General features: G+C 55.2%; 7 protein-coding genes across 7 annotated transcripts; 2 read left to right on the forward strand and 5 right to left on the reverse strand.

Moving 5' to 3' along the window:
- Nucleotides 1-816: 816 nt before the first annotated feature.
- On the reverse strand, nucleotides 817-1,188 carry BKA78DRAFT_235357 (uncharacterized protein; the record flags this gene model as incomplete). Its single annotated transcript, XM_066883839.1, has 1 exon — nucleotides 817-1,188. A coding segment is annotated over one exon (372 nt), but the record flags the coding sequence as incomplete, so codon positions are not given.
- A 2,884-nt stretch (nucleotides 1,189-4,072) lies between these two features.
- BKA78DRAFT_332105 (iron-containing alcohol dehydrogenase-domain containing protein) lies at nucleotides 4,073-5,965 on the reverse strand (the record flags this gene model as incomplete). The annotated part of the gene is made up of 3 exons (XM_066889944.1): nucleotides 4,073-5,025; nucleotides 5,073-5,188; nucleotides 5,517-5,965. The coding sequence occupies 3 exons, from the start codon at nucleotides 5,963-5,965 to the stop codon at nucleotides 4,073-4,075; spliced, it is 1,518 nt and encodes a 505-aa protein (XP_066743715.1).
- A 1,131-nt stretch (nucleotides 5,966-7,096) lies between these two features.
- On the reverse strand, nucleotides 7,097-8,012 carry BKA78DRAFT_296697 (uncharacterized protein; the record flags this gene model as incomplete). The annotated part of the gene is made up of 3 exons (XM_066886652.1): nucleotides 7,097-7,612; nucleotides 7,668-7,868; nucleotides 7,914-8,012. 3 exons carry the CDS (start codon nucleotides 8,010-8,012, stop codon nucleotides 7,097-7,099), a joined length of 816 nt encoding a protein of 271 aa, XP_066743716.1.
- Nucleotides 8,013-9,176: 1,164 nt separating this feature from the next.
- On the reverse strand, nucleotides 9,177-11,228 carry BKA78DRAFT_252941 (uncharacterized protein; the record flags this gene model as incomplete). The annotated part of the gene is made up of 2 exons (XM_066884775.1): nucleotides 9,177-9,680; nucleotides 9,723-11,228. 2 exons carry the CDS (start codon nucleotides 11,226-11,228, stop codon nucleotides 9,177-9,179), a joined length of 2,010 nt encoding a protein of 669 aa, XP_066743717.1.
- Nucleotides 11,229-12,730: 1,502 nt separating this feature from the next.
- On the reverse strand, nucleotides 12,731-13,878 carry BKA78DRAFT_268865 (uncharacterized protein). The gene is made up of 3 exons (XM_066885498.1): nucleotides 13,426-13,878; nucleotides 13,301-13,372; nucleotides 12,731-13,241 (listed from the first exon to the last, which is right to left on the reverse strand). Exons 1-3 carry the CDS (start codon nucleotides 13,610-13,612, stop codon nucleotides 13,111-13,113), a joined length of 390 nt encoding a protein of 129 aa, XP_066743718.1. The 5' UTR covers nucleotides 13,613-13,878; the 3' UTR covers nucleotides 12,731-13,110.
- A 455-nt stretch (nucleotides 13,879-14,333) lies between these two features.
- On the forward strand, nucleotides 14,334-16,250 carry BKA78DRAFT_353890 (uncharacterized protein; the record flags this gene model as incomplete). Its single annotated transcript, XM_066891631.1, has 2 exons — nucleotides 14,334-14,937; nucleotides 14,986-16,250. The coding sequence occupies 2 exons, from the start codon at nucleotides 14,334-14,336 to the stop codon at nucleotides 16,248-16,250; spliced, it is 1,869 nt and encodes a 622-aa protein (XP_066743719.1).
- Nucleotides 16,251-21,979: 5,729 nt separating this feature from the next.
- BKA78DRAFT_252171 (ATP-binding cassette transporter ABC1) lies at nucleotides 21,980-26,534 on the forward strand (the record flags this gene model as incomplete). The annotated part of the gene is made up of 6 exons (XM_066884710.1): nucleotides 21,980-23,319; nucleotides 23,371-23,899; nucleotides 23,959-24,573; nucleotides 24,629-24,731; nucleotides 24,785-25,043; nucleotides 25,094-26,534. The coding sequence occupies 6 exons, from the start codon at nucleotides 21,980-21,982 to the stop codon at nucleotides 26,532-26,534; spliced, it is 4,287 nt and encodes a 1,428-aa protein (XP_066743720.1).
- Nucleotides 26,535-27,707: the final 1,173 nt, after the last annotated feature.

The following is a 27,707-nucleotide window of genomic DNA, read 5'->3' on the forward strand; positions in this document are numbered from 1 at the left end:
ACGTTGGCAGGCAAGTCGTATGATAGACATGGACGCCCTTTTTTCGAGTGGCGGTGAAGATGTCTGAGAAGTCACAATGTACAATTGTCCATTGTGGTGACATTGTCCTCATCGCCATGCTGCCCGGTCTGTTTGGCTTGGGCAGATCAGGCTTCCAGAGTGTCTTGGAAGACGACAGATGTAAGTCAAGATGTGCTGGGAGACTAATTGGGAAGTGTAATCTTTTTCAAGGAGTGAACTACAGACTGTAATTTTCAGTCACCGTCAGTTGGATTTCTTTTGTCAGTGCTACTTTCCAAGTTGGATCCGTCAGAGGTGCTCTTTGCTCTACACTCATTGAACACCCAATTTGGCCTGTCAATCCGACCTTTCGAACATCGGAATCGATTTTGTCGCACCTCACACCACTGGACGGATGGATTTCCGTCAATGTTCGCTTCGCACTAGGTTTGCATTCACCATCAGGCTTGAGCAAATGTTGTTGAACAAGTTTGAGATTATTCCCAAGATCCAGATCCTCGCTATCCGAGATTTTCAACCAATCCATGCCATCCAGCTAAGAGAAAACATTTAGCTGGGAAAAAAGAAAAGACGGTCTATGCCGTCAATATCCCTGATGCTTCAAGACGCCATCCAAATGCAAATCGCAAACCCAAAGGAAACTCAAACAACACCACCACCAGCAACGGCTCTCCAGGAACCAACGCGTCCACCACCACCCAGCGTCATCTTGGAGCCAATGCCAAAGCTCAAGCGCGCCTTTTCCTTTTGCTCGGCCTGCTCGAGCTTTCCGGCCAACACCCACGGGGCGACGCCCTCGTAGCGGGCCAGCACGCGGTCTTGCATGGCCTTTGCGCCGCAGATCCAGCCCAGGCAGGCGCTCTCGCCGCAAGCGCAGTCAAACGGCTGCTCCATGTCCCACTCGGTGGTGGGGTAGAAGTAGGTGAGCTCGTCGCCGGCGGCCAGGCCCTTCTCCGTCACGCGCACCTCTTTGCGCTCCATGTCGAACAGCAGGTTGGGCTCGCACGAGTGGTTGACGTAGAGCAGCGGGCTGTTGAGGTTAATGTGCGACGACGGTCCGGTTTGGACTGTTGCGTAGGATGGGCGAGGCGAGGGCGTCAGGGTCGTGAGGCGTGCGAAGACGGCGCCTGGCGGCAGCGTCACTTGGCTGACGGCGCGCGCCGTGTAGTTGGGGCCTGGCTCGAAGCGCAGTCTTGATGAGAGGTCTTGCTCGGAGCTTCCGGGTGCTTGGCCTTGGGCGGAGTGGCCGTTGACGCCGTTGGCGAGGGGGCTCTTTTTGATATCGGCCGTGCCGTTGACGACGGGCAGCGTCGTGGTAGCGGTAGCAGTCATGTTGAGGTTCTTTGTGTTTTGGACACGGGTAGTTTTGATTGTCTCTTTCCTCGCTCTTCGTACTCCAAGTGCTAATGAGAAGTAGGTGTTGAGTTGTTTGTGGCGGCTCGGAAAAAGTGAATTGACTTTTAAAAGTAGTTGAGTTGTCGAAACAAGGTTCAGGTACGAGAGGGATGTGGAAGGGGGGGGTATGAGGCTTCTTCTCCAATAGTGGTACGCCAGCACCAGCGCATGCCGAGGGCTTTTATATCAAAAAATGACTGCCAGCAAAACACCACCACCACAAGGACTTTTGCTCGAGTCGGATTCGCCACGGCAGACCCTCCTGTGGCCCAGGCAGGGCCTGTGACGCCCGCGGGGCAAATACCCACATCTGCACCGACGTCAAGGCAGGCAGGCCCAGGGAGGACAGAGCCCCGAGCTCGTACCTACCTGATGCAGCGTGGTGTCGAGAACAAGGGCGTCATCATCATTCAATCCACATCATCCCGCCCACAACACAGCCAGACTACCGGTCAAAAGAGATGTTTCTCTCACGTCCTTGTTACCCCACGGAAACTGCCAGTCTCGCAATTCCATTGCTTGAGCTCCTGAACCGGCGCCCTTGTTGCCCACAATATGACGCTCCGTGGTTTTCCTATCCCATGGCCCGGACCCACAGAGAGCCTGCAGGAGTACCAGTCAGTCTGCACACAGCAGCAGTTGCAGCGTCTTGTCAGAAAGTCGTCAGGTCCGCCCTTTCGCCCACCCCTCCCTCACACCCCCCGGTCCCGCGATCTCCCGACGCCGGTGCCGAATGCGGATGATGCGGGCGGCGGTTGCGGCGATTTGCAAATGGAGAGAGTAGAGACCAACTGTGAGCACGCGAGCAACACGCAAGTCGAGTCGAGATATCGGCCATTGCTGCGCTCCGCTCTGCCAGGTAGCGTCATTGAGCAGCAACTGAACGATGATAACGCTATGAAGGACGTGACGCTGTTGTGGCCGCGCACGTACCTCGGTTGTCGGTCGGTCGTCCGGGGGTGGTGCTACGTCATAGCTGTCTGTGGTCGATAACGCTGCTGTTTGCTTCCTTCCTCTCACCTCACTCCACACACATCCTCTCAGTCCTCAGCAGCATGCTCTGGTGCGGTGGCTGCCTCGTGCCCCATCCCAATCTTACCCCAGCGTACCCTCATGCAGCATCCATCCGGCAGCCGGCCACGGCGCCGCTCGGTGGGGTGAGATGGGTCGTTCTCTGTCACTCTGTACAGCGGCAGGGAGCTCGAGGTGGTGCGGCGCTCTGCTGAGCGCGAATTATCAACTGCCTGCGGGCGATTGGATTGGACCGGGGTAAAGGGAGGGGCACGAGGGGTCAGGGGAGGCATATCGATAAGCGGATGATGCCAGACAGAGAAAGGCGGAGGAAATCATGGGGAGCGGAGTGGGTGGCGTGAAGTCGGAGCACCTTCAGAGGACGCACGTCTGTCCGCGGAGCGTTCGAGGGGTCCTCCTCGTTGGATGCCTCTTGGTGGTTGACCGGTCCAGTCCACAACTCCACGGTACATTGATGCTGGCTTCTGTTTTGCCCGTACGATGGCGCTCCTATTCCTATGGACTTCCTGGATTTGTCTTGCTTGTTTGCTCGTCAGACTAGACCGCTCACCCCTCAGGCTCCCTAGCGATACGCAAACTTCCCTCCTATCTGCCACAACACAGACATGTCAATGCATCACCACAAAGCCCTAGGCCATCATGAACCTCGTCACCACATGCAAACTTCACAGCACCCCATTCCGAAACTTCCCGAGTCGTCAAGCAAAGAGGCAGTAATCTACAAAACGAAGAGAAAAAAAAGGCACACGAGCAGAACCCAGCGCACCGGACAACGGGCCGACGCGGTGGTTCCTTGCATCAGCGGCTCTCTGTCGTTCCTAGCCAGTTTTATCTGCGGCATATCTGGGATCCCCTGGATCTGTGTATCAGATCGCCTGCATAACGCGAAGGTTGCTGCTCAGTTGCTTGCTTTTGGGATTGATAGGAGTTGGAGCTTGGGGGTTCGCCGATGCTCGTTTTTGGATGTCTACGTGATAGATGTGTTTGTTTTATTCAACAGGCAGACGGTCATATTGCAAGTCTAAGTAATCGAAGGCGCACTCCCATCCTTCTTTTGCTCGCGCGGACTTGCCTATGCAAGCAGTCAACAAGTGGAGACCCCACCGCATCCGTCCGTGTCAATCTGCATAACCACGACCCACCGCCAGCCCGTCGACTGTCTCGTCTCGCACGTCATTCCGCGGTACACAGGCGGACCCTGAGAAAACAGTGCAGACCGGGCATGCATGGACCCCCTAGACGCAGCTGCGTTCCGATTTCTTCCTAGGGCGCCTTTTTGGCGATTGAATTGATTGACAGATTGGCAGAGGACGAGTGAGTGATTATTGCATGGTTGCGCTGGACGTGCGGTGTGCCTTGAGGTGTGCTGGCGGGAGATAACGGAAAGGGGCTGGACAGGAAGATGAGATGGGAGAGGGAGGTTGCCGACATATAGGCGTGCTTGATGGCATTCTACCAACTCCCTCTTGCTCTGAGCAAGTATTTTGGTTTGCGGCTCGCAAACATAACAGCACATGCGAACGACACGCAGCAATGGAAAGAGAGCAGCGAAACAAACTTCTTGCACTCGTGTGTATATACACACTCCTATCTAGATTGAGCACGCAAGCACCTTTGCTCCGTTCTAATACTCCATCGCATCCTCAAACAACGTGCGCAATTGCTCCCTCTCCGTCTCGACGGCATCAACCTCCAACTCGGGCGCCAGCATCAAGACTCTCTTCTGAGGAATCGTGCCGTCGACAAGCGTGTCAATGTCGCCACGGCCAAAGCCCAAATGCTTCAGTCCACGCGGCTGGTCACCCAGCTTAGCCAGGAACTCAGCCAGCGCCTCGGACAGCACCTCGCCGGCGCTCTCCTTCTTGACCTGGCTAATGTCGACACCAAAGGCCTCAGCGGCAGCAAGATGGCGCTCGGGGTTGCTGGCGCCGGTGAAATTGAAGACGGAAGGCGCGGTGACGGCAACAGAGACGCCGTGCGGGATGATGGGACTGCTCACGGCGTAGCCCTTGTGCTGGTAGCCGGGGTTCTGCGATGAGATGGGATACGACATGCCGTGGCAGAGGTGGACGCCGGCATTTCCAAAGCCCACGCCCGCCAGCGTCGCCGCCAGCAGCATCTGCTCCTGCGCCTCGTAGTCGTCCGGGTCGCGCACCGCCCGCGGCAGGTACTTGACCGTGCTGCGCAGCGCCTGCAGGCTGAAGATGTCGCTGATGGGGTTGGCGCCCTGGTACGCCGGACGGTTGATGGGGTTGGTCGGCCGCGGCGTGCGTTCGTAGTACGGAATCGCCGTCCATGATTCCAGGCTGTGGCAGAGCACGTCGAGCCCGGATGATGCGTGCACTGCCGACGGCATGGTGCGCGTGTTTAGCGGGTCGCAGATGCCGAGCGTCGGCTTCAGATTCCGGTGTGCAATACCCGTCTTGGACTTTTTCGAGACCAGGTCGAAGATGGCCGTGCCAGTGGTTTCGGAGCCGGTGCCGGCTGTCGTGGGGATGGCGATTAAAGGTTTGAGTTTGGCGGTGATGGGCATGCCACGTCCGAGAGGTGCGTTAACAAAGTCCAGGAAGTCGGCATCTGGAAAATGTCAGATTTTGCTAGTTGGTCAAGAGGAGCTTGCATACTGGGGAAGGATGTGTAGAGATTCATCAACTTAGCTGTGTCTATCACTGATCCACCACCCACGGCAACAAAGGCATCTGGTGCATGAGGCTTTGCAAATTCAATGGCTTCTTTGATACTGGATAGAGTCAGCGGCCTTGAGTCTGGTAGCTTCACAGGTTGAGACGTGGGAAATTTTGGACAACAGGTTTGCAGTTTGCTGTTCAATGACTTTTGACAGGAAATGAATCAGGACTGTAAATGTCCTGTTTTTCGGTTTGGAATCTACTCGAGCTCGACACGGCACCCTACAACATCTCCACCTCAAAATCAAGCACCTTCTCAGCTGCAACGGTAGGGCCCTTTATTAGAGAAGGTGATGTATGATTCTTCCTGCACCTCTCCGATCTTCTACGCCATCTGGAATCGACTTGAAAAGACGAAATGTGGAAAGTGAAAATACTCACGAGCTATCCTTCGGCTCCACCCTGACACCATCAAAGACCTCAAACTGTATGCCCTCCTTATCCAAACCCTCCCTCACCTGCCTCATCGCATCCAGCTTGGAGACGGTGCCATCCGTGACCACCATGACCTTGCTAGCGCCCAAATTCTTCACGTCCATACCAACCTCCTTTGTACACCCGGGCCCAAAGCGTATCGAGCTGGCAGCCATCTCAAACGCGTATTCCTTCTGCTGCGAAGCGTCAATGGGCGTGGCAAAGTTGCGGCGGTGCGAGGACCGCGCCGGAGATGCATTGAGCGACGACAGCAGGCTGTGGGCCGAGCCGGGCGAGTGGTGGTGGTGCGACGGGTTCGCGTGGCAGGGGCATGATGGCGGATGCGAGTATTGGATGGTTCGGAGGAGGTTGAGTGCGCGAGCGGCGCGCGTGGGTGCAATGCGTATCGAGGTCATTATGGTGGATGTGGGCGAAGGCGGTTCGGTGGTCAAGTCTTGGGAGAGCGCTCAATGGCTAGAAAGAGGTACAAGGTCAGAAGGTGGGAGGGAGGAGGGGAGCGGAGTGACAAATCGAGGCAACAATGACGGCGAAGAATGGCGTTGAGCGGAGCTCCAGGTGACGACGGCGGGTAGGCGTTGCTCTCGTGCGTATTTCCCCCGCAAAGACCGAGGTTCGGGGTCCAAGCATTGCGGGGTTGCCGCTCCAATCAGATTCCTCCATTGACGAAATGCTCCGTCTGTAAAGGGCAACTCTTTCCACAACCTCATCCAAGTATTCTGTAGTTGTTCCGCATGCTTCTAGCGTTTGAAGACTTCGGGGGCTTTAAACTCGTTTCTTTGCTACTCATAACCAGCATTTTCGTTCGGCTGGCAAACAACATGGACAATGTGCTAATGTCACGATGCAAGCTTTGGAAAAGGGTCAGAATATCAAATTGATGAGAAGCAAGTGAGCCACTGATTGAGGAGATTGAGGTATGAAATTCTCATTTTGAAGCTAGTCCCCGTCTCATATGCAGTAGCAAAGAGCTGGCTGCTGATTTCGATGATTGCCAGTCTGTTCATCCATGCAATTTCCTCTGTTGGTACTCGCGTCGTCTGGACGTGTAGCGGAGGCGTCTTTGATGGACTGAGACTCACACTGAAGGAGTGCCGGTATGTTTGAAAGACTGTGGAATAATTTAGTCCTCCTACATTCAGCAAGATCTTGGGGACGCGGAGATGATTACCATGATCAAGGCCCAGCGTCTGAGAAGAGTCTGTTCCGCCTTCTGATGGACTTGGAGGCATTTTACAGACTGCGTATGCGCATGAATCATCCTGAGGTCAGGCTGATATCAGGGAAAGTACTCAAATCCCGAGGTGCTCAACTTCTTCAATGTCAGTGACTGATCCATATCGCTGGCAGGATGCATGCTCGAAGTTGTGGTCCAGACAAAGCGTCTTGAAAATTTCAAGTCCGTCGCTCTTTGGGATAGATTTCTCCACAATCATCTTGGACGTGTCTTTTTGGTGGTGCTAGCCGGAAATCTTGTCGCCATTGCTGTTGTGGACAGGGAAGTTGGCTTGCTCGTGGGCGTCAAGAATTTACGATGGGCCTGCATCAAGTCGACGAGGAGCTGCAATGCCATTGTCCATTTCCTGCTCCTCATCGACTTTGGTCCTCTTCGCTGCCCGATTGTGGTGGCCTTCTTCGGGCTCGATGTTTCGCTTGTTCGAAACAGATTCGGTAACCAGGTCCTCGGCGTTGACGGCGGCTTCTTCGCGCAGGGCGGGCTTGGTCGAACGTGTGAATCCCACGACATTGAAATGCTCCTCAATGGTCGTTTGGAACAGAAAAGGCGTTCGGTAGAGCTTCACCTTGACGGTCGGCTCCATCAATGTCTTCTTTGCTTCGACAGGCATGCGGCTGAGTGTGAAGTAGTCGTCGAGGAATGTCTGGCCTGGCCCAAAACCCAACTCAATTTCCCCGTCAGATGTCTGACCATCCTCGCTGTCCGAGTCCATATCCTCATCCTCTGAGGGAGTGAAAAGCTCGGTCTCGTCGAGGTAATCGCGCATACCCTCGATCATTTTGCCATATTTGTAGGCAACATTGGGATACTATCGCAGTCAGCTCTCACCTTCAGAGTGCAAAAGGTGCCAGATCACCACTAACATCCACAAGTCTCTCCTCCACGATTCGAAGCGCGTGGCTTGCATTGTCCAGATGTTTCCGGACGTAATTTCTACCAGGCAGGGCCATGAGAAGTGTCTCGTACTTGTATTTCTGAGGAAGAGGAAGACGGCGATCCAAAAGTGCTGCTTCGGCCAGGCGGCTCGCGGTGGCATAGTCTCCTATCTTATGTGCATTGGCAATCTGTTCGGTTAGCAGCTTGCTCTTCTCGGTATGAGTCTAGCATACCTCCTCTTCATCCTCAAGCCTCATCGGCTGCATGTGATTGCCAGGCCTGACATGGCCAATAGGCAAATCGTCGAGAGCGTAGCAGCCCAGATATGCCATGTTGCGTGGTGTCGACTGAGCAACTGGGGTGAAAGCTGAAGGGAAGCAGTGAAAAAGGATGGTTGGTCTTCATCGAAGCACGAATTTGCCCCTCGTGGTGCGCGACTGGCTCAAGTCAGGCAGGCGCGTGCGTGGGCGACTTCCCAACCTGAACTGGCCCAGGGTCGCAGCTTCCACAGGCAGGTGCGCTGCGCGTCTGAAGGCGTGCAAATTGGACATAAGTCGAAGAGCCCGACCAGGAGCAGGAGTTGGCAGCAGGCTTTGTTGTGGCCCTGCTCTGGTACGACTCGCTCATTCGTGTACTAGATCGTAGTCTTAAGGAATAATTAAGGTCTTCGCCCGACTTTCGACTTCATCGCCGGAAAAGAATCGACCACGATTCATCCGCGTCGAGGTGTCACTGTCCCTGGGACTCTGGCCATACATGCTTGACCTCGACAGCAGCCAACCGCTCGAGCGTGATGCGGATGCACTACAGCTCTCGAAGCTTCTTCGTCCTCACCTCCTCTCAATCGGAAGCAGTAAGGTTGCTCTGTCATGCATCGGTTTGACCAAGTCTCGACACGCCGTGACAGGGAGCATTCGAACCATGGCTGGCCAGTCTGGAATGACCAAGCTTATGACAAGGAGACCAAATGATTGACCAAAAAAAAAAAAGCGCTGACAACCTACCCATATTGATCTTTGCTGTGACTTTCTAGGGAGAACGTATGGTGGTAATGAATAGTACTACGCTTCAATTGAATATGGGATAGCACTAGTGATTGCCTTCAGCAGGATTTCAAAGAGCCATGGGGGAAGACATCAGTGGAATGATTGAGATATCCAGTAAACTAGGTGATAACTGTAGTCAGTGCTTGTCATTTCGTGATGCGACGCGACAGCCGTTGTTGTTGTGCATACAATCGTAACCATGGTACTTACAATTACAGCTTGCAACCCCCTAATCCTTCGCGTGAAGATGTCAAAATGCTGCCGATGACTGTTCCTAAAACAAGTGGATCATGCGTAGCTTTCCGCGCTTCGTCCAAAAAATCCCAGCCTTTCCCCTGCAAAACAAAAGCATTAACTGCGCTCTTCCCAAGGAAGTGGTCTCAACTCTCGCAGTATTTCCCACAATCTCACTCTTCTGTTCATTCGCAAGACGCTGAGAATGCAAGACACCTAGAAGTCAAACTCCTCACTAACAACCTCGCGGCCCTCTCCCTCCAACCACGCCCGAACTCTGCCCCTAAAGCCGCCGCTGGCGCAGACGTACCACCTTCTACTACTCTCACCCGCGTCTCCATCAATATCACCCGCAGCGGCCCCATCCTCACCCCTCTGCCCCAATAAATCCGACTTCTCCATCCGCCGCATACGCACGACCGCCCCCAGCGCCTGCAACGCCGCAACCTCCTCCCCCACACGATCCTGCTCCTCGTCGTCCACAGCGCTGCCTCCTGTCAGAAATAGCACCACGCGCCCCCATGCGCTCTTCTTCGCGGCGTGCTCTCGCCACTCGCGCAGGACGGCGTGGGCGAACGGCGCGTCGGCGCGGTGGAGGCTCCAATAGAGGTTTACGGTTCTGGGAGCACCGGGTGTAGAGGCGCGGGCGACGGCGGACAGCTGGCCTAGCAGCGGCGTGATGCCGACGCCGGCGGCGACGAAGGGGATGGCTTGGACTGGCTTGTTCGATGCGGAAAGGGAGAGGTGGGCGCTGGCAGTGACAGGGGCAGGGAGCAGTGAGAAGGAGCCGCCGAAGCCGCGGACGGGGAGAGTGAGAGACTGCAAGCGAGGGCGGCGAGAGGAGGTGGTCGAAGAGGAAGCGCGCGGGATGTGCCTGAAAAGAAACGACGTCGCGGGCCCGTTGGGGATCAAGCGGACCGTGATGCTGAACGACGTACTCGGGGCGACTTCTTGCGCGGAGGAAGAAGCGGAGGAGGAGTAAGGCGGCGTCGACGACACGGTAAACGTGCGCACAAAGTCGTCGTTGAGCGACCGCGGATCGTCGTCGCGCATGTGCGAGTAGCCTATATCCAGCTCGTCCGAGAAGTCGAGCGCCACCCACTGGCCGGGGTGGATCAGGGCAGGCCGGTCCAGGGTGAAGGTGAAGCGACCAACCGTTGGCGCGAGGAGCTCTGCAGACGTCAGTGTCGCGCTGTTGGCGTCTTTGACTGCTCCTTGTAGGCCTGCGAGAGTGGATGTGAGACCATTTTCTGAGGCGAGCGGCCTCACGGGCGGGTTGTAGGGGCTGCGCTCGCCGGGGACGCCGCGGAAGGAGAGGCCCTGCCGGACGAAGCGAGAGTCGGTGATGGTGATTTTGACGGCGAGGTTACTACGCGGGAGGATGGCTGCTGCGGCGCTTCCAACCAAAGTCTCGGTGGTGCCTGTTAGGTACAGTACGTCACCGGTCTCGAAATCTGGGAAGCAGACGCCGGCTCGAGGTGTTGATTGGAGGTTTCCTAGGGTTTGGTAAAGGCGGTTTCCAGAGTACTCGGGATAGACGATGCTGGTACTGCCTGAGGCGTCTGTTGGTTGGAGGAGTCGCACGAATCCAGGAGGGCCGCCGCGGTGGTTCGTGTCCATGTCTGTTGTGTAATTGGAGGAGCTGATAAAAAAGAGGTCTGCCTTTTGGATTAGAGCCTGTGCCCCCAGTGATAAGACGTTTCCAGTCGAGACGACTTGTGGATTCGGAGTGGCCGGGACGATATGTTTGGTATTTAGATACTTGGGACAGTTTCCCAGACTTTGCTCGACTTTGAAAAAAAGCCTAGCGGTTCCAATACGTCCATCTTCAGGATCTTTGACAAGCGTTCGGGCAATCATCCTGCCAAAGACCTTCACTCTCTTCCTCGTCTCCAGATGGATTGGCAAGCCGCCAATCATCTTCCCGAGTCCGTCTTCCCGTATGACTTGTCCATCAACATAGAGCTGCTCTCCGTCAAACAGTGCCTCGATGACGGGGTCCGATTCTGCATTGACATTAGCCTGGACACCCACTATCGAGTCGCCGAGTGGTTGTGCAAGAGGCGGCGATCCGCCAAAAAGAGTTGTCCATGGCCGATCGTGGGAATCCAGCGCACCGAGCGCGATCAGAGGAAAGTTGTTGAGCGCAAAGGCGGCCTGTTGTGTCAGAGTTGGAGCCGTTGGATTGTCTTCTCTCAGCGATGGGTTCATGAGTCGCTGTATCTGTCGTTCGCCCTCTGAGAAGGGCATTGCTGCGACGAGTGCCATTTTTAATCCAGTCTGTAGCCTTCAATTTTCACAGGTGTTGGTGTTCCTAGAGAATAAAGAGAGAAGATGGCCGTGTGGCGACCTCGGATTTGCAGCTCTTTCAGGAATTGGCAGAAGATATATGAAAAGAGCCTGGAGCCACGTCAAAAGGACTTACGGCAATACGGGGTGAGCTGACGACAGTGCTTAGCAATAGCGTTCTGATGGGTTCTCTGCATCTCTGCGTCTCACCCACTCTTTTCACCAACGTCTAAGGGTCTAGGCTTAGTAGCTTGAGTGCTCCCAATGCCTCCATGCAAGGGACTGGATGCTCTGTACTCTCTTAGCCCCCAGGCTTGAAGAATCACTCTCCGCGCGCTTTTGAGGTTGGAGTTCTCGTCTTCTGCGATTGCTGGCCTTGGTATAGACCTCTGCTATCAAGTCTTGGTGTTGACGCGCAGCTGGACCGGCGGGTGGACAGTCAAGGCAGCGGAAGCAAACTCCTACGTCATCAGCCACACCTTTGACAAATCCCTTGATGAGCGATGGGTCCTTGGCAATTGATCACGTCAATGACACGATACACTCGTTGTTGAAGGGCGGGGTGTGAGGCCAAGGAATTCCGAGCATAAAGTTCAGTTCAACATTTTCCGGCGAGATGCTTCTAAAGTCCGCCAGAAGTGGCAGATATACAGCGGAAAGTCTTGTCTTTGGTACCGGGTGAGTCGACGGCGGAGGCTCAAAGTGCAGTGCGGGGTTGCAAATTCATTGGTCAGCAGCCGGACTCTTAGTCAGACAAACCAATTGATCCCGCCGCCCAAATAGGCAGGAAGATTTTCCGCTCACCATTTTTGATAATCAAGAAGTTGAAGGCCGATATGCTGACGATACCGCATCATCGCCTGCGAATATGGTGTGGACAGCCTTGATAACGAATAGCTGGTTCTCCGTCTTTACTTGTCGCGTTCGTACGACTTTCGGATTTTGTCGAGAATTAGTTGTTCTTACAGCAGATGAAGACGTACGCTTCTGACAGTTATTTTTTGGCGTCGTGGGGCCTTTCTTTAAAATGCTCCGGATTGTCCAGACGCTTGAGACCACCGGCCAATTCCTGCTGCCAAAGCTCCAGGTCCAACAGGGAGAATTGCTGATGCAAGCTGGTTGTCGCTGCCACGGCGGCGCCATGGCGCCGCAGATGAGTACCAATTGGGAATGGAGTGCGAAGAATAGTCCAGGAAGAGATGTCCTTGTTTCCTTGGGCGTCAACATCAAGATTAGTCGTCACATGGCTCAGGGCTTGCGGCCAATCAGGATTTCAGCGCACAAACAACGCGCCCAGCCCGCTGTAAACGCTGACGCGGACTCGGAGCGAGGCTAGCCGAATACGGAAGCTACCATGCGTCGGATGTCCGACAGGTCCGTCTACTGTTCGCCGACGTCAGAGCTCGGGGATCACCGTCTGTTGCTGTGCTAAACACGAGGCTCGCAGGCGGATGTGTGAAAAGGCACGGACCACCAGCATACTGAACAAAAAGTAGCATTGATGAATAGAATTTGGGGACAACAACCGGAATCAATTGGCAATGGATTTGAAAAGCTTCTGGTCGTTCAACCCGGGCATTGTTGCTACGGGTGCGTCGTGACTGAGCCAAATCCGCCCTGGAATGAATTCCATGTGTTTTGAACCCGCTGCCTTTGCATAGTTGGCAGTGCCGCGTTGATTTTGCGTAGGTCCAATAGAGATACCAAATGCCATTGTTCCTGTGGGGCGGCTCGGGGAGCTGAGTGCGACTTGACCGCGCATGCAGCGTGGATATGGCCAAAGTTTGAATGGACGGTTCAATCAAGATCCGTTCCGGCATAAAGTCACCGGTGCCTTTTTATCTTCCAACTGTGCTGCGGTTTACTCATCCTCGGCGGTAGCAAAGGGGTTTGCGATTTCCTCGCTGCCGTCGAGCGGAGATATGAGAACAAGAAGCGTGCCGCGCGCAACAATCAAGCCGAGCGACCGATGGGATTCGTTTCCTTCTTCGTCTGTGGGCGGAAACTTAGCAATTCGTACGAGGACAGGCAGGGCGGGGGTGGAAGCTCACCGCGCATAACCTCCTTGACATTGTCGAGAACCAGATTCATGAGCTGGTCATAACCTTTCAAAGTGCCGGTCACTGCCGCAAGTCAGCGTTGGGAAGAAAGGACAGACAGACTTGGCAGGGCATACCCTCCCGTCCGCCATTGAACTTGACCGAAATCTCCTTGTCCATGAGCTTGGCGAGGTCGAGGATGTTTTCCTTCCTGGGGCGGTCTTGGTGCTGGCCGGCATTGGCTCCGCCGCGAGCGCCTCCACGTCCACCACGGTCGCCGCGAGCGCCGCCTCTGCCGCCTCGAAAGTGGCCTCGCTCCGACATTTTGAGGGTGGATATGCAGGGAGCGGGAGATGGAGTGGAGGGTGATGGTGATGTAGTGGGATGTGCGCCGGGCTAAGGTAGGTAGCTCTACGGAATACTTGGCGGCAGGGCGGTGAGAAGCGGCAGAATCAGATTGCCACCATTTTGCACATCAAAAGTGCAGAAATTGAGTATCGAGATGTTCGGAAGGCTATAGAGAGTATATTGGAGCTCGTCCGAGCACCCTACTACACTGCCTCGCTGTGGCGGAGGTGCGTGAATAACGGCCAGCAAGTGTGGAGAGAGCGGTGCGCGCAGCCGGAAACGCGGCACGCACCCAAGTTCCACCCCGTCCTGGCGTGTCCGGCCAGCTCCAGCTCCAGCTCCTCTTGGTCCCACTCCCACTGCCACCCACCGCGCGCCGTCTCTCCGTCTCTCCGCCCTCATCAACGCCCTTTCCCGCACTCCACCTCCTCCCTCCCGCCTCCTCTGCTCGCCTTTAACCTCGCCATCACAACTCACTTCTCTTATTTTCCTCCTCCTCTCCACTCCGCCCTCGTCGCATCATCCTCCGTCGCCGTGTTTCGCCCTACCAGTGGCGCTGTGCTGGCACCGCCGCCGAGAGTCGTTCCGAACGCAATTCCGCTCTGCCTGAGCGAGCCCTGACTGAATCCCGTAGCGCTCCAGACGCGAAACCATGGACCAACAACATCACCACCACCCGCACTCGTCGTCAACCACCATGACGGCCGAGCTCAAGCGCAAGCGGAGTCCCTCGCACGACACCGCCCATGTTGCGCCTGCTCCTCCGCCAAAGGCTGCCAAATCCTCGAACCACCTCCAAATCAACTATCTCGCCCGTCAGTACCAGGAAGACCTGCCTCTTATTTCCAACGACGACAACCTGCCCTCCATCCTGTCATTGCTGGGCGAGTACCAAGGCGTGCTCGACCGCCATGAGAGCATGGCTTGCAACCTTGGCGCGCGCCCGCTCGGCCCCATCCTCATAAAGCGTTTTGAGCGCTTGTTCGACGGCCCTCCCAAGGTCCTCAAATCGCACGGCAAAGATGGCGCCACAGTCACTTGGTTGGACGTCGTCGACTTTGCGCGCAACAAACCCGAGCAATTCACCCTGGGCCAGATGAGCGAAGGCCTCCGCGTTTGCCAATTTTACACCAAGCAGTGCAGGGTCCAGATTAGCGAGGAGGACTTTGTCTTGATCAGCAGCGGCATACCTCAGAAGATGATTCCCCCGCAACCAATCGTCGAGGACGAAGAAAAGGAGCTCGGTACCCTCGAAATCTTGGAGAAGAACTTGGCCCAAGTCTGCCAATTGGCGGACCAAGGTCGGTTATGCGCACCAAGGCTCCAACTTCCCTGCTAACATTAAGCAGTTGCTGCGCGCACGCGTCAACTTAACCACCGTCTCAAAGGCCGAAAGCAGGCCATACTCGATCGGCGCGCCACCAACACCCCAGCCGCTGTGCGCGCGTCCAGCCCCTCCAACGTCGCACTCATGAACGGACTCGGACAGAATGCGAGTGCTGCGTTGGCCGCACTGAACAAGTCTCCGAGCCAAGGCGGCTTCGTGGCCGTCAACACCAGGCCACCACCCGAGTCCAACGGTCCAGAATCAAGCAGGAATGGAGCGTCTCCGGCCACCCACACCGATCTAATGAGTAAATTTACCACTGTTAGTGATCGTCGCGGCCAACCGAGCTCGAATGGTGAACACCTTCGCCGCGGCTCTGGGGCAAGTCTGCTCTCCACAAGTGGCCAATCCTCATCAGGGGCAAAAGCAGCGAGACCCACTAGTGCAACCGCAGGCCCTGCTGGCTCGAATGGACTGCCGTATACCGAGGCGGAATACTCGCAGATGCTTCTCTCGAATGCATCCCCAATCCCTATTCCAAGCACGCCAGCAAATCTTCTCTCGTACGGAGCGCGGGCTGGGACCGCGTTCCCCCAATCAACCGAAAAGGACGATGGCGGTCCTTTCAAGGCTGAAATGGTGGCTCGCATGGAGAGCCTCTCAAAAGGAGAACGAATTTTGCCACCGTGTGACCGCTGCAGGAGGTTGCACATGGATTGTCTCAAAAACCTCACAGCATGCATGGGGTGTACCAAAAAGCACGCCAAGTGCTCGTGGAAAGAGGTTCGGGAGCCCGAGCTTCGCATGAGCCAAGCCGGCGAGGGGGAGCAAAGCCATTCAGACGTTGAGATGGCTGGCTACCCAAGCGCAGTGATGAGGCAGAGCCTGGCCAGCCCGACTTCTGCATCCCCCTCTGCGTCGGTGGCGAGCGTGGGTCAAGGGCAAGACGCCAGAATGGGAGGAACGGAAAGCCACCCGGGGCACGCGACACCCCAACCAACACACGCCGAGCCCCCGAGGCAAGAGAGACACTCTTCAGCGCCTGGGGATACTAGGATGGACACGTCTTCTGATAGTCGAATGGAAGAGCGGCTGCTGGGCGCCGCTCAACACCAGCATGACGGCCAAACAGCCCAGATGTTTGAGCACCAAGGCGGTCACGGCTTGGGCCAGGACCAGCGGCGAGACGGACCCGAAGTGGGCGGGCCACCCAACAAGCCGCGCTCGGAGCAACCGAGTGGGCAAGAACAGCACCACCAGTCGAACTTACAATCGCTCGTCGCATGAACTGGAAGTAGTGAAGAAGAAATATAAAAAGGGCATGGGGAAGAAGGGGAGCAGACGTGGTCTGGCACGACACGAGAATGACTATATCCACTTACACTACTTTTCTTTTCTTCTCACGTTTAGCTGCACTGCATTCTGAGATGCGTTTGAGCGGGACCCCTGGATCGGATCGGCTTCACAAACAACATTTCCCAATACGTACCGTCTTGTTACTGTTGGGGCGGCGTTTTTCTGTCGTTGTCATCTTTTCTTATTGTTGGTGTGGCAAGGGCGAGGAAATTTGGTTGCTTGCTGTTCTTCATGATATCTCTGTGTCTGCGGACCGACGACAAGCCTTTTTGCATCTTGCGTCTTCGTCCTTGATCGCTGCTGCCTTCTTCTTGGTGCGCTTTGTTTTTTCTATGGCTCATTGCAAACCCCCACATGTTTCTTGTCTGCTTCTTCGCATGGTTTTTTCATCGATCGTCTCAATGCACTAATGGAGCGCTGGCTTCGTAGTTTGACGGCATCTTTTGAGTGTGTGGTGTGTTGGTGGCTTTTGGGTCCCGGTCATATCATGTTCACAAATTCATGGTTTCCGCAGTTGTACTACTGCTCTCGAATGCTGCGATATGGTGCGTAGGTACTTACCTAGTATGCAAAATGGTCGCAAGACCTCATTCGCCTACTCTAAGAATCCTGGCCCGTCTGATTATGCTTATCCGTTGGAAGCGACGATGATTGGAGTCACGACCTCATCCATTATCCGTCATCAATCACCCCCCCTCCTCGCCTCCCTGACTGACTCCGCTCACTCATCTCACTCCCCTCATATCAATTCGCTTGGAGCCACATACGCAGCCATACGCATCACACAGCAAACCCACCCACCTGCCCCAACACATACACATTACTAACGCTCCGCCCCTTGCCGTCTTCCCGTCCGAAACTTTTGGTCCGCCTCCCGCCCCGCTGCTGGGTGTGGGCACCGTTTAAACGTCGCCTACGTACGTACATCTGTTGGTGCTTTCGCACCGAATACGGCCGCTACAACTTTCAACCGCAGGTTTTGTTCCGCGCGCGAGGCGCATTGTTTTGATCCATTTGGGTTTGCTTGGGGTTGGTTGGGTGGTTTGTGGATGCACTGGGGATGATGTTGGTCGCATAAGGTTGAGCGAGCATCTAGGTAGGAGATTTCCAGGGTTGGCAATGAGGGCACATGATAGATATACTACTAGAGCTTCTTGGGTCGTGAAAGGCAAACCAGAATTTGAATATTCACTGCTTCGCAACTTACAGGAAGCTGAACGTGCCCTGTGCACGCAAAGAGAGCCTTCAAATAGGCTCAGGAGCCCCCGTACCACATGTAGAGGACGAGAAACTGTCAATTCCAGATTTGGTGCTAAAGCCGCGTTGGCTTAGAGCTGGTCCTCAATCACCAAGACGACATGTCTATGTACAAGGAGCATTCAAGCACCCTGGCCACGCCTTGGACTTGACTGTGACCTATTGGTGAACTTTCTGCTGACTACATGCTCCTACCTCGGTCTTTGTCCTCGCCTTGGTTTCTGCTTGGTATGTTGTGGACAAGACTTTGCCCAGAAAACCAACTGAGATGCCTCGAGTCGGCTCGGCGTGGCACCTCAACTGTCTCCTCAAACTCCTTCGATCATCACGTTGCGACGTGTTGGCCGCAGAGAGAATGTTAGAGGAGTCAATCCGCCGCGCGTCGCCGCATGTCCGCGCATTCCGCGCATCCTCCGGCGTGGACGGCCAAGGGACTTGTCCACTTGTACGTAGCGCCCGTCAGTTATTCACGACGACGCGCCGACGTCGACGCCGTCTGTCAGCCTGCAGAGGGGGTGCATGCAGTCGCCGACATGTACCCCAGCTTTCTACTGCACAATCTGGGCTAGCGGCTCTCTACATCACTCCACCTACCTCACTCACCTACGCGCCTCAGTCTCACGCACTCCAGGCACCCTGCCTACCGGATAAAAGAATGCTGACTGCTGCACCGCAGCGCCGTGCATGGGCAAGACCAACCAGGAAGAGCAAACACATCCACAGCAGCGTGCCTGGAAACGTGCCTCCTCGGCCATCATTTCGTCTCTGGTCAACATGAAGCAGCGAGCGGCCCGCCGCTAGCCTCGAATCGGGGTCCGCCGCCGTCGCCCGCATGCGCGCTGTTTGAAGGTGCTCGCGACGAGACGGACGCGGACGAAGTAGTGACGAGGTCGAGAGGTTGAAACAAGAGGTGGTGCGCGAAACGGCTTCGCCCGCCCGCTTGCTCGCCGTCGCCTGTCGTCGTTCGCCGCCGCTCCACCCCCTGCCTGCCCTGAGCTGAGGGAACGAGCTGTCTGAGCGCACGAGCTGCCGCAGCCGCCAGGCTCGAGGCCTATGCGCCGCCCGCGGACAGCAAACGAAACAGCAACCAGCAGACCAGCCAACGAGACAGCCGGCCAGCCAGGACGCCTGGTGTTGCTGATGCGAGGGATGGCAGTTCGGTTGGCTGGATGGATGTGCCGGGCGACAACGTAAGAAGGTCGTGACTGGGATGCGTGGGCCGGGATTGGCGCTTCCGGCCGGTGGACTCTCCGGTTCTCGTTGTCACTGTGTGGTACAGTTAGAATGAGAGGGAGGACGGTGACGTGTTGAAGCGCAATGGTAGGCTGGAAGAAGGGAATGAGATGGGATTGTGGAAAAGCCACTCCTGCCAGGCCCCAAACGTCAAAGGGCGTTTTTTTTTGTTTTGGCTTTTCTCAGCATGCAAGTCATGGCGAGAGGGTCAAGAGGTTGTGGCAGGGCGGCAGGGATGCGCGGGCCTCGGACTTGACGTTAAGGGCGAAAGGTTGTCCGAGTGCAGGGCACGACGGGATGCGGAGGTGGCGTGGCTCGAGGGGCGGAGCGGCGGCAGAGGAGGACCAAAGACCGGACAGCGACGGATATTGACGGAGTCTTTTCTCGAAGGGGGCAGTGAGCATTGGAAGGAGTGTGAGAACCAATTGAGCGAATATTTCTTGTCGTCGCGTCGAGGGCTGGTTGGATGGTTGGATGGTTGGCGGCGGCGGGATTTGCAAAAGACCGGACGAGGGAGAGCCTAAAGTGCTGGGCTCGCCAAGACGCTAAAAGAGTTCCGCTCCGAGTGCGACAGCGGAGCGCCACAGTCTTAGTCAGTTCACTCAAGCCACATCTCCGACCTGTGGCGGTCAAGATGCGGGAGAGCACGTTTGGGGCAATTGAAGCGATAGATCTCTTTCAGGGATTTGACGACGTCAACTGATCTCTCCACGACATCCAACACCATCGCACACACTGTCTCGTTGTCATTGACTACCCTAACGCTCTGGAGCTCGCCGCTGCAGACCATGTTCTCCAGGACCATGACATTATGACGAAACTTCTCACAGTTGAATGTTTCCGACTATTGAGCCTTTCTGCCTCAACATTTTCGACAGATCTCGCCCACATTCACTGCTCACTACGCTCTCAAGCATAGCCGTATCATCGTTTGGATTAGGGCGAGCAGTCGACACTTGCTACATCGCCGCCGACGGCAATGCTCCAATTCCGTCTGCCGCCTCAGCTCGCATAGTAAAGTGGTCTGAAGTCATGCATCTGGAGCATACCGAGAGCTTCAAATCATAGAAAGAGGTGGATGTCAACCAAGTCTTTGAGCGGGAGGACAAGAAGTGATCAAGCAGCTATGCGCTGACTTGGTTCCGAATAGCATGCCGTTTGCCAAACAGAACATCGATAACGTGCTGTTTACGGAAGCAGCACAGTGGGTCGCCAACGAAATATCAACTCAAAGAAGGAAGCAGGTGCTTGGATGCTCCCTGTATGCACGCACTTCGACTGGGTGATTCGAGAATTTTGAAGAAATCGCCTTATGCCAAGTCGAAATGCGTGTGTACGCGGAGCATTCAAGCACCTCTGCTCCACATTCAACTCGGCATTTCTTTTGCGGTCCATTTTGGCTGCGCGAGCTCCAATCTACATTATTCCAATGTGGCTGGAGATTGCTAGAGCGGGCGGAATCTTTTACATTCCTGAGGCGACCATCTTTTAAGAGTCAAAGTGCGCTCTCGGTCCGGCACCGCATCTCCATCTCGATCCAAGAATACAACAAACTCCGGTCGTCAGATCATGACTAGTTCAAGCATACTATTGAATGGCACTCCCCAACGCTGCGACGTGCATCAGCGCTACCCTGACAAGATGACGCAAGTCCCTGGAATCGAGCTGATCGGCAGTTCCTTTTGCGGTATGGCAGTAAGCTTACGGACGAGCTGCGGATTCTTATCTGACTTGGCGGATCTGGTCGACAACCAAGACCGCCGGATACCAGCGGGAGCGCTGTGCACGAGCCACATGCGTCGCCATCCGCCCTACGGCCTCCGCCCTTGCTATCTCAACTCTCCCCGGAAGGCATTTCGTCTGCTCCCGAGATCTTTCGGTCCGCTTTCCATTCCCATGGACGATAGCGGGAGTGATGTATGCGGCTCCCGACAACACTGCCCCCGAAGAAAATGTTCCAATTCGTCTCACTAAACAATGCCGTCCATGACTCGACGCCCAAATCTTATTCACGCTCGCTGCTTACCAACGTCCACCCTCCATGCGTGCCTTAGCAACGTCACCCACAAGCTCCCGTTGCTTTTTTCCACCGGGCATCGGCCATGTGCGACATGCTTTCCGGAGGGGCTCCACGGGGGCTCCAATGCCAAGTGGCAGTCCGCTCGTCGTCCGTGAGTCGACACTTTCAGGCAACATGCTCAGGCTAGCGAACCATCAGCAAGGTAATCCGTTCGATTACCCCAAGAAAATTGGCGAATCGCAAAGTCTTCCATGCTTGTGTTATTACACAAAATCACACTGAGCCGCTCCAAGTGACAGTCATCACGACCTTTGCGGAATCGGATTAGGTTTGCAGATAGGTGGCTTCATGTTTAGCAGTTGGCTCTGGAGTTTGACAGGGAACCCTACGTCAGCCAAGACTGTATTAAGACATGACTAGCCTTCCAAAACTACCACCGACCAGACGGAACGGGGAGTGTGTCACTCCCGAATTCTAGCTTTGTTGAGCGGGAAGCCGCGCCAACCATATCCGGAAACGGGCAGCACATGGCCCGAGGGTTCGTCCTGTCGCGTAGCAATCACTCCAGACCAGGAATACCGCGGAGGCGGACGGACAAAGGCGTTCGGGGTGGAATGGAAGATTCCGCCGTCATCACACACTACGACTGCGAAACGTAAACATATATAGTCGGATCCTGCAAGCGCCCAAATAATGCTCGGCACCTACCAACAAACTCACTACTTGAACCAACGATTACCTGGACCCTTTATGCTGAGACCTGTCTGAATTGAACAAAGAGGTCTCGAAAAGCGTTCGAATTTGCTCGAGGAGCAACCTCCTCAACCGTCCGGGCCTTCATCTTCACCTGCCCAGGCTACCCGCTCAATATCACTCCAGCACAATGGCGGACTCTTACGACGAAAAAGAAATTTCGGCCCCCCGGCCAGAGGGTCAAGACGATGACCGGCTTTTCATGCCAATCCGATCGACTGGACGGACAAACGACAACGAAACTTGCAATTCCGAGACCGATGTCGAAAAGTCTGAAAAATCCGATGATGACCGCAATCATGGTTTCACCGCCGAGGACGAAGCAGAGTTGATGAGATTGGCAACCACCATGTCCAGACAGGGCACGAGACCAGGTGTGTCTCGACGCGGCACTACCATGAGCGTGAGGAGCGCGAGGAGTGGCGGCGCACCGCCGCCTGTAGAGAGGACAGTCTCAGCGGCAGACACTCTGGCCGGCCTCGCAGAGGACGACCCCATTTTCGACCCGACCAGTGACAAGTTCGACCTTTACAAATGGCTGCGCAAGTTCATCCGCGCCATGGATGAAGAACAAGTCAAGATCAAGCGCGCAGGCATTTCCTTCAAGAACCTCAACGTTCACGGAACCGGCTCTTCACTCAGTCTGCAAGCGACGGCCGGATCACTCCTCATGGCCCCCTTTCGACTTGGCGAGACCTTTGGCAAGAAATCCGAGAAGCGAATCTTGAAGGACTTTAACGGTGTCGTCAAGAGCGGCGAGTTGCTCATTGTCCTTGGAAGGCCTGGAAGTGGATGCTCCACCCTACTCAAGTCACTAACGGGTGAGCTGGAAGGTCTGCAGTTGGGCGAAGAGGCCGAGATCCACTACAATGGTATCCCGCTCAAGAAGATGATGAAGGAGTTCAAGGGAGAGATGGTCTACAACCAAGAGGTCGACAAGCACTTTCCTCACTTGACCGTCGGTCAGACCCTGGAGTACGCCACTAGCTACCGCACGCCGTCGAACCGCATCTACGATGCCTCTCGCGATCATTGGGCCAAGTACGTTACGCAAGTCGTCATGACCGTTTTTGGCCTCAGCCACACCTACAACACCAAGGTTGGCAACGATTTCGTGCGAGGTGTCTCTGGAGGAGAGAGGAAGCGTGTCAGCATTGCGGAGATGATGGTCGCTGGAGCCCCCATTGGCGCCTGGGACAATTCCACCAGAGGTTTGGACGCAGCCACTGCGCTTGAGTTTGTCAAGGCTCTCAGGCTGGCTGCGGATTTGGGCGGATCTACCCACGCTGTCGCCATCTACCAAGCAAGTCAGGCGATCTACGACGTCTTCGACAAGGCCATCGTGCTCTACGAGGGTCGCCAGATCTACTACGGACCCACCAGCAAGGCCAAGCAGTACTTTGAGGACATGGGCTGGTACTGCCCGCCGCGTCAAACCACTGGAGATTTTCTCACCTCGGTCACCAACCCGGTCGAACGCCAGCCGCGCGAGGGCTACGAAGACAGAGTCCCGAGGACTCCCGATGACTTTGAACGTTACTGGAGGTCTTCCGAGGCTTTTGCGGCTCTCCAAGCTGAGATCGCGGAGAATGACAGAGAGTACCCGATCGGTGGAAACGTCTCCGACTTTCAGGAGGCCAAGCGCGCCGAGCAGGCAAAGCACACGAACCCCAAGTCGCCGTACCTCATCTCGGTACCCATGCAAATCAAGCTCAACACGTCGCGAGCGTATCAAAGGTATGTGCCCGTAATTTACTCCACAATGGGCGTCTCTAACCAGTCAAACAGAATTTGGAACGACAAGACTTCAACCCTCTCCATGGTCGGCAGTGAGATCTTCATGGCGCTCATTATCAGTTCAATCTTCTTCGGCACCAAGGACGCTACTCAAGGGTTCTTCGCAAAGAACGCTTCTCTCTTCTTCGCCGTCTTGCTCAACGCTCTCATGGCCATCTCGGAAATCAACAGTCTCTACGCCCAGCGACCGATCGTCGAAAAGCACAATTCCTACGCCTTTTACCATCCTTTCACTGAAGCAGTGGCAGGAGTGGTATCGGATATACCGGTCAAGTTTGTCATTGCGGTCGCCTTCAACGTGATTTACTACTTCATCTCCGAGTTGCGGAAAGAAGCCGATGCCTTCTTCCTCTACTTCCTCATCGTCTTCATCTCCATGTTCGTCATGAGCGCCGTCTTCCGAACCATGGCCGCCATTACAAAGACAGTCTCCCAAGCCATGGCACTCGCAGGTGTTTTGGTCTTGGTCATTGTCGTGTACACTGGCTTCGTCATCCCCGGGCCGAAGATGCATGATTGGGTAAGTCCTCTCTTCCTGATCCCTCCTCCAGATGCCACAGATGCTAATTCCACTTTTAGTTCAAATGGTTGAAGTGGCTGAATCCCGTTTACTACGCCTTTGAAATCCTCATTGCCAACGAGTATCACGGAAAAGACTTCACTTGCTCCGAATTCGTTCCCACGTACTCGCCTCAAGTCGGCGAGAGTTTCGTCTGCAGCGCCCGAGGAGCAATCGCCGGCAGGCAGACTGTCAATGGCGACGACTACATCCAAGCTGCCTTCGACTACACGTACTCCAACGTCTGGCGCAATTTTGGCATTCTCTGCATGTTCCTCGTCGTCTTCATGGGCATCTACTTTGCCGGAACGGAGATCAACTCTTCCACTACTTCGACCGCCGAAGTCCTGGTTTTCCGCAGGGGTCACGTTCCCAGCTACATGGAGAACAACAAGGGCGACGAGGAGGGAGCTGCTTCCGATGTTGTTACCAAGGAAGGCGCCGACGCCGATGCTGAGCAAGCCTTGGCTCCCCAAAAGGACGTCTTCACCTGGCGCAATGTCGTCTACGATATTGAGATCAAGGGGGAACCTCGTCGACTTCTGGACAACGTTTCGGGTTGGGTCAAGCCTGGCACTCTTACTGCTCTCATGGGAGTGTCAGGAGCAGGCAAAACTACGCTGCTCGACGCACTTGTGAGCTCTCCCTGATCTAGTAACATTATGGATATTCAAGCTGACAAAAAATTAGGCCCAACGTACCTCAATGGGCGTCATCACAGGAGACATGTTTGTCAACGGCAAGCCACTCAGCGACAGCTTCCAACGCAGTATCGGTTATGTACAGCAGCAAGGTAAGTTTCCTTTTGCTTTTGTCTTGGTTTAATATTCGCCTAACGTTGTCTAGATTTGCACCTTGAGACTGCGACGGTTCGTGAAAGTCTGCAGTTTAGCGCCAAGCTGCGCCAGCCCAAGCACGTCCCCGAGGCCGAGAAGCTCGCATACGTGGAAGATGTCATCAAGATGCTCAACATGGAGGACTTTGCAGAGGCCGTTGTTGGTGTGCCCGGCGAAGGACTGAACGTTGAGCAGCGCAAGTTGTTGACCATTGGTGTGGAGCTTGCTGCAAAGCCAAAGCTCCTCTTGTTCCTTGATGAACCGACTAGGTAAGTACAATGACTCCCTGTCTCTTTCAACGCTGACATGGTGAAAACAGTGGTCTTGATTCGCAGAGTTCGTGGGCCATTTGCGCCTTCATGCGCAAGCTTGCCAACAATGGTCACTCGGTCATTTCGACGATCCACCAGCCTTCGGCTATCCTGTTCCAGCAATTCGATCGGCTGTTGTTCCTCGCCAAAGGAGGCAAGACTGTCTATTTTGGCGACATTGGCGAGAACTCGCGGACCATGCTCGACTACTTTGAGAGCAACGGTGGCCGCAAGTGCAGCGACGACGAGAACCCTGCCGAATACATGCTCGAGTGTGTGGGCGCCGGCGCGAGCGGCAAGTCGGTGCAAGACTGGCACGAGGTGTGGAAGAATTCGAAGGAAGCCAGAGAAGTCCAAACGGAACTTGATCGCATCCACCGCGACATGATCAACGAGCCCGTGGCCGGCGAAGACGAAGAGGACAACCAGGGCGAGTTTGCTCTGTCATTCATGTCGCAGCTTTACCACGTCTCCTACCGCATCTTCCAGCAGTACTGGCGCATGCCCGGATACGTTTGGGCCAAGATTGCATTGGGTGTCTCGTCCGGCCTCTTCATCGGCTTCTCCTTTTGGAAAGGCGACAAGTCGCTCCAAGGCATGCAGAACATCCTCTTCTCCGTCTTCATGGTGTCGACCATTTTCTCCACCTTGGTCCAGCAGGTCATGCCTCTTTTCGTCACGCAGCGGTCGCTGTACGAAGTCCGTGAGCGCCCGTCCAAGGCCTACTCCTGGCAAGCCTTCCTCATTGCCAACATCATCGTCGAGATCCCCTACCAGATCTTCGTCGGCATCCTCGTCTTCGCCTGCTACTACTACCCGGTCATGGGCGTGCAGTCTTCTGAGCGCCAGGTTCTCGTCCTGCTCTACTGCATCCAGTTCTTCGTCTACGCCTCGTCCTTTGCGCACATGTGCATCGCGGGGCTTCCCAACACTGAGACCGCCGGTGCCATCTCAACGACGCTCTTCGCGCTGATGCTGACCTTCAACGGTGTCATGCAAACGCCCGACGCGCTGCCCGGCTTCTGGATCTGGATGTACCGCGTGTCGCCCTTCACCTACTGGGTCAGCGGCATCGTCTCATCCCAGCTGCACGCACGCCCCGTCGAGTGCGCCTCGAACGAAATCTCGCTCTTCAACCCGCCCGCCAACCAGACCTGCGGCCAGTACATGGCGCCGTACCTGCAAACGGCACCCGGCCTCCTGCAAAACCCGGACGCCCTGTCCGACTGCCGCTACTGCAGCCTGCGCAACGCGGACCAGTTCCTCGCGTCGAGCAAGATCTACTGGGCCGACCGCTGGCGCAACTTTGGCATCGGTTGGGCGTTTGTCCTTTTCAACATCGCCGCCGCGACCTTGCTCTACTACCTCGCTAGAGTCCGGACGGGCTCCAAGGGCCTGAGTGCCCAGGCCCAGCAGAAGAAGCAGAGGAAGCAGCAGGGCGGCAAATGAGTGGGAGGAGATGTTTAGATGATAGATGGGTTTGGGTTTTCATTTATTTCTCCTTTTGTCTCCTTTTCTACCACCCCTTTAACTCACGATATGCCCGCCAAATTTTCCTTCTTACATTTATACTTCATCTCCTTTGTCCATACAAGATCCTGAGCGAGGCGTTCCGGTCGGTTGACAAGATTGATAATGGGCACTTTTTCTTTTCCTTGGTCAGTGTAAATTGATGCGACAACCCCCTTTCTGCTGTCGATCCGAAAAAGATCTGTATTCAGAACTGTAATGTTGCAATACATGAGAAGATCAAATTGAAGAAAGACTTCTTAAGATTAGACCATCTAAAAAATTTCGAAAAATTGAGATCAGAATGCTCACTAGTGATGCTGTGGCACCAAGTGCTTTCAGCTCAAAGGGAGGAATCGATCTCATGAGAACTCGTCAAGAACAGTCGTGGCCAACCAAAGTGAATCACTCAACCGCTCCATCATCTCTGCCCTGTGGACGTCTGATCACTCACTGTCAGTTCAAAGAAGTTGCGACACACACGACTGCTCGACTGCTCGACTGCTCGACTGCTCCCTGTCACAGCGTGTCAAGACCTAGCCAGAAAAGTGCGCGGCACAGCCACCAGCCTTTACGAAGCGGACCAATAATAGCGGAAAGATGAGCGCGTACTCTAATGACTTCACTCTCCTCAAAATCTCGCTCTGGGACATGGAAAACTGTGCAGCTCGAGAGTGAGAGCGAGAGCGAGACACTGGCTTATCTACCACCGACTCCTGCTCTTGCTCGGCCCCATTGACTTCAATGTGTCGGTTTTCAATGGTTTCTGCTTCTATGTGGAAAGGACCAGGTGCAATGTCGATAGCTCAGGGCTCGACATGCACTGGTACACACGCGAGTGGCATGCCCCAATACCCCTCTGTGGCTCAAACTCATCAGCAGGGGGGCTTTTCCGCTGAATAATGCAGTGTACAGGTCCTGATTCCAAACGACCATCCGTTGTCCGAGCGGGAAGGCCGGAAGAAGGCTCGTTTCTCAGGGCAACAACGCTGCATGCAACTCAACCAACTCAACCAATCGCCAGCAGTCTTTGATCCGAGGGTGAGAGGATGGATCATCTAGGTGCCATCGATCAAATAGGTCGACGGGATACTCGGCATCTTCGTCGTTCCA

This window comes from Phyllosticta capitalensis, assembly GCF_038381095.1.
Source record: "Phyllosticta capitalensis strain CBS 128856 chromosome Unknown BKA78scaffold_6, whole genome shotgun sequence".
NCBI classification, from domain to species: Eukaryota; Fungi; Ascomycota; class Dothideomycetes; order Botryosphaeriales; family Phyllostictaceae; genus Phyllosticta; species Phyllosticta capitalensis.

Excerpts from the sequence above, each read along its gene's own strand:
- BKA78DRAFT_268865 (XM_066885498.1), bottom strand. The coding sequence starts at position 13,612 with ATGTCGGAGCGAGGCCACTTTCGAGGCGGCAGAGGCGGCGCTCGCGGC. Across the intron at positions 13,373-13,425 it reads GTTCAATGGCGGACGGGAGG|TGACCGGCACTTTGAAAGGT; the intron begins GTATGCCCTGCC and ends GACTTGCGGCAG. Across the intron at positions 13,242-13,300 it reads TGTCAAGGAGGTTATGCGCG|ACGAAGAAGGAAACGAATCC; the intron begins GTGAGCTTCCAC and ends TTCCGCCCACAG.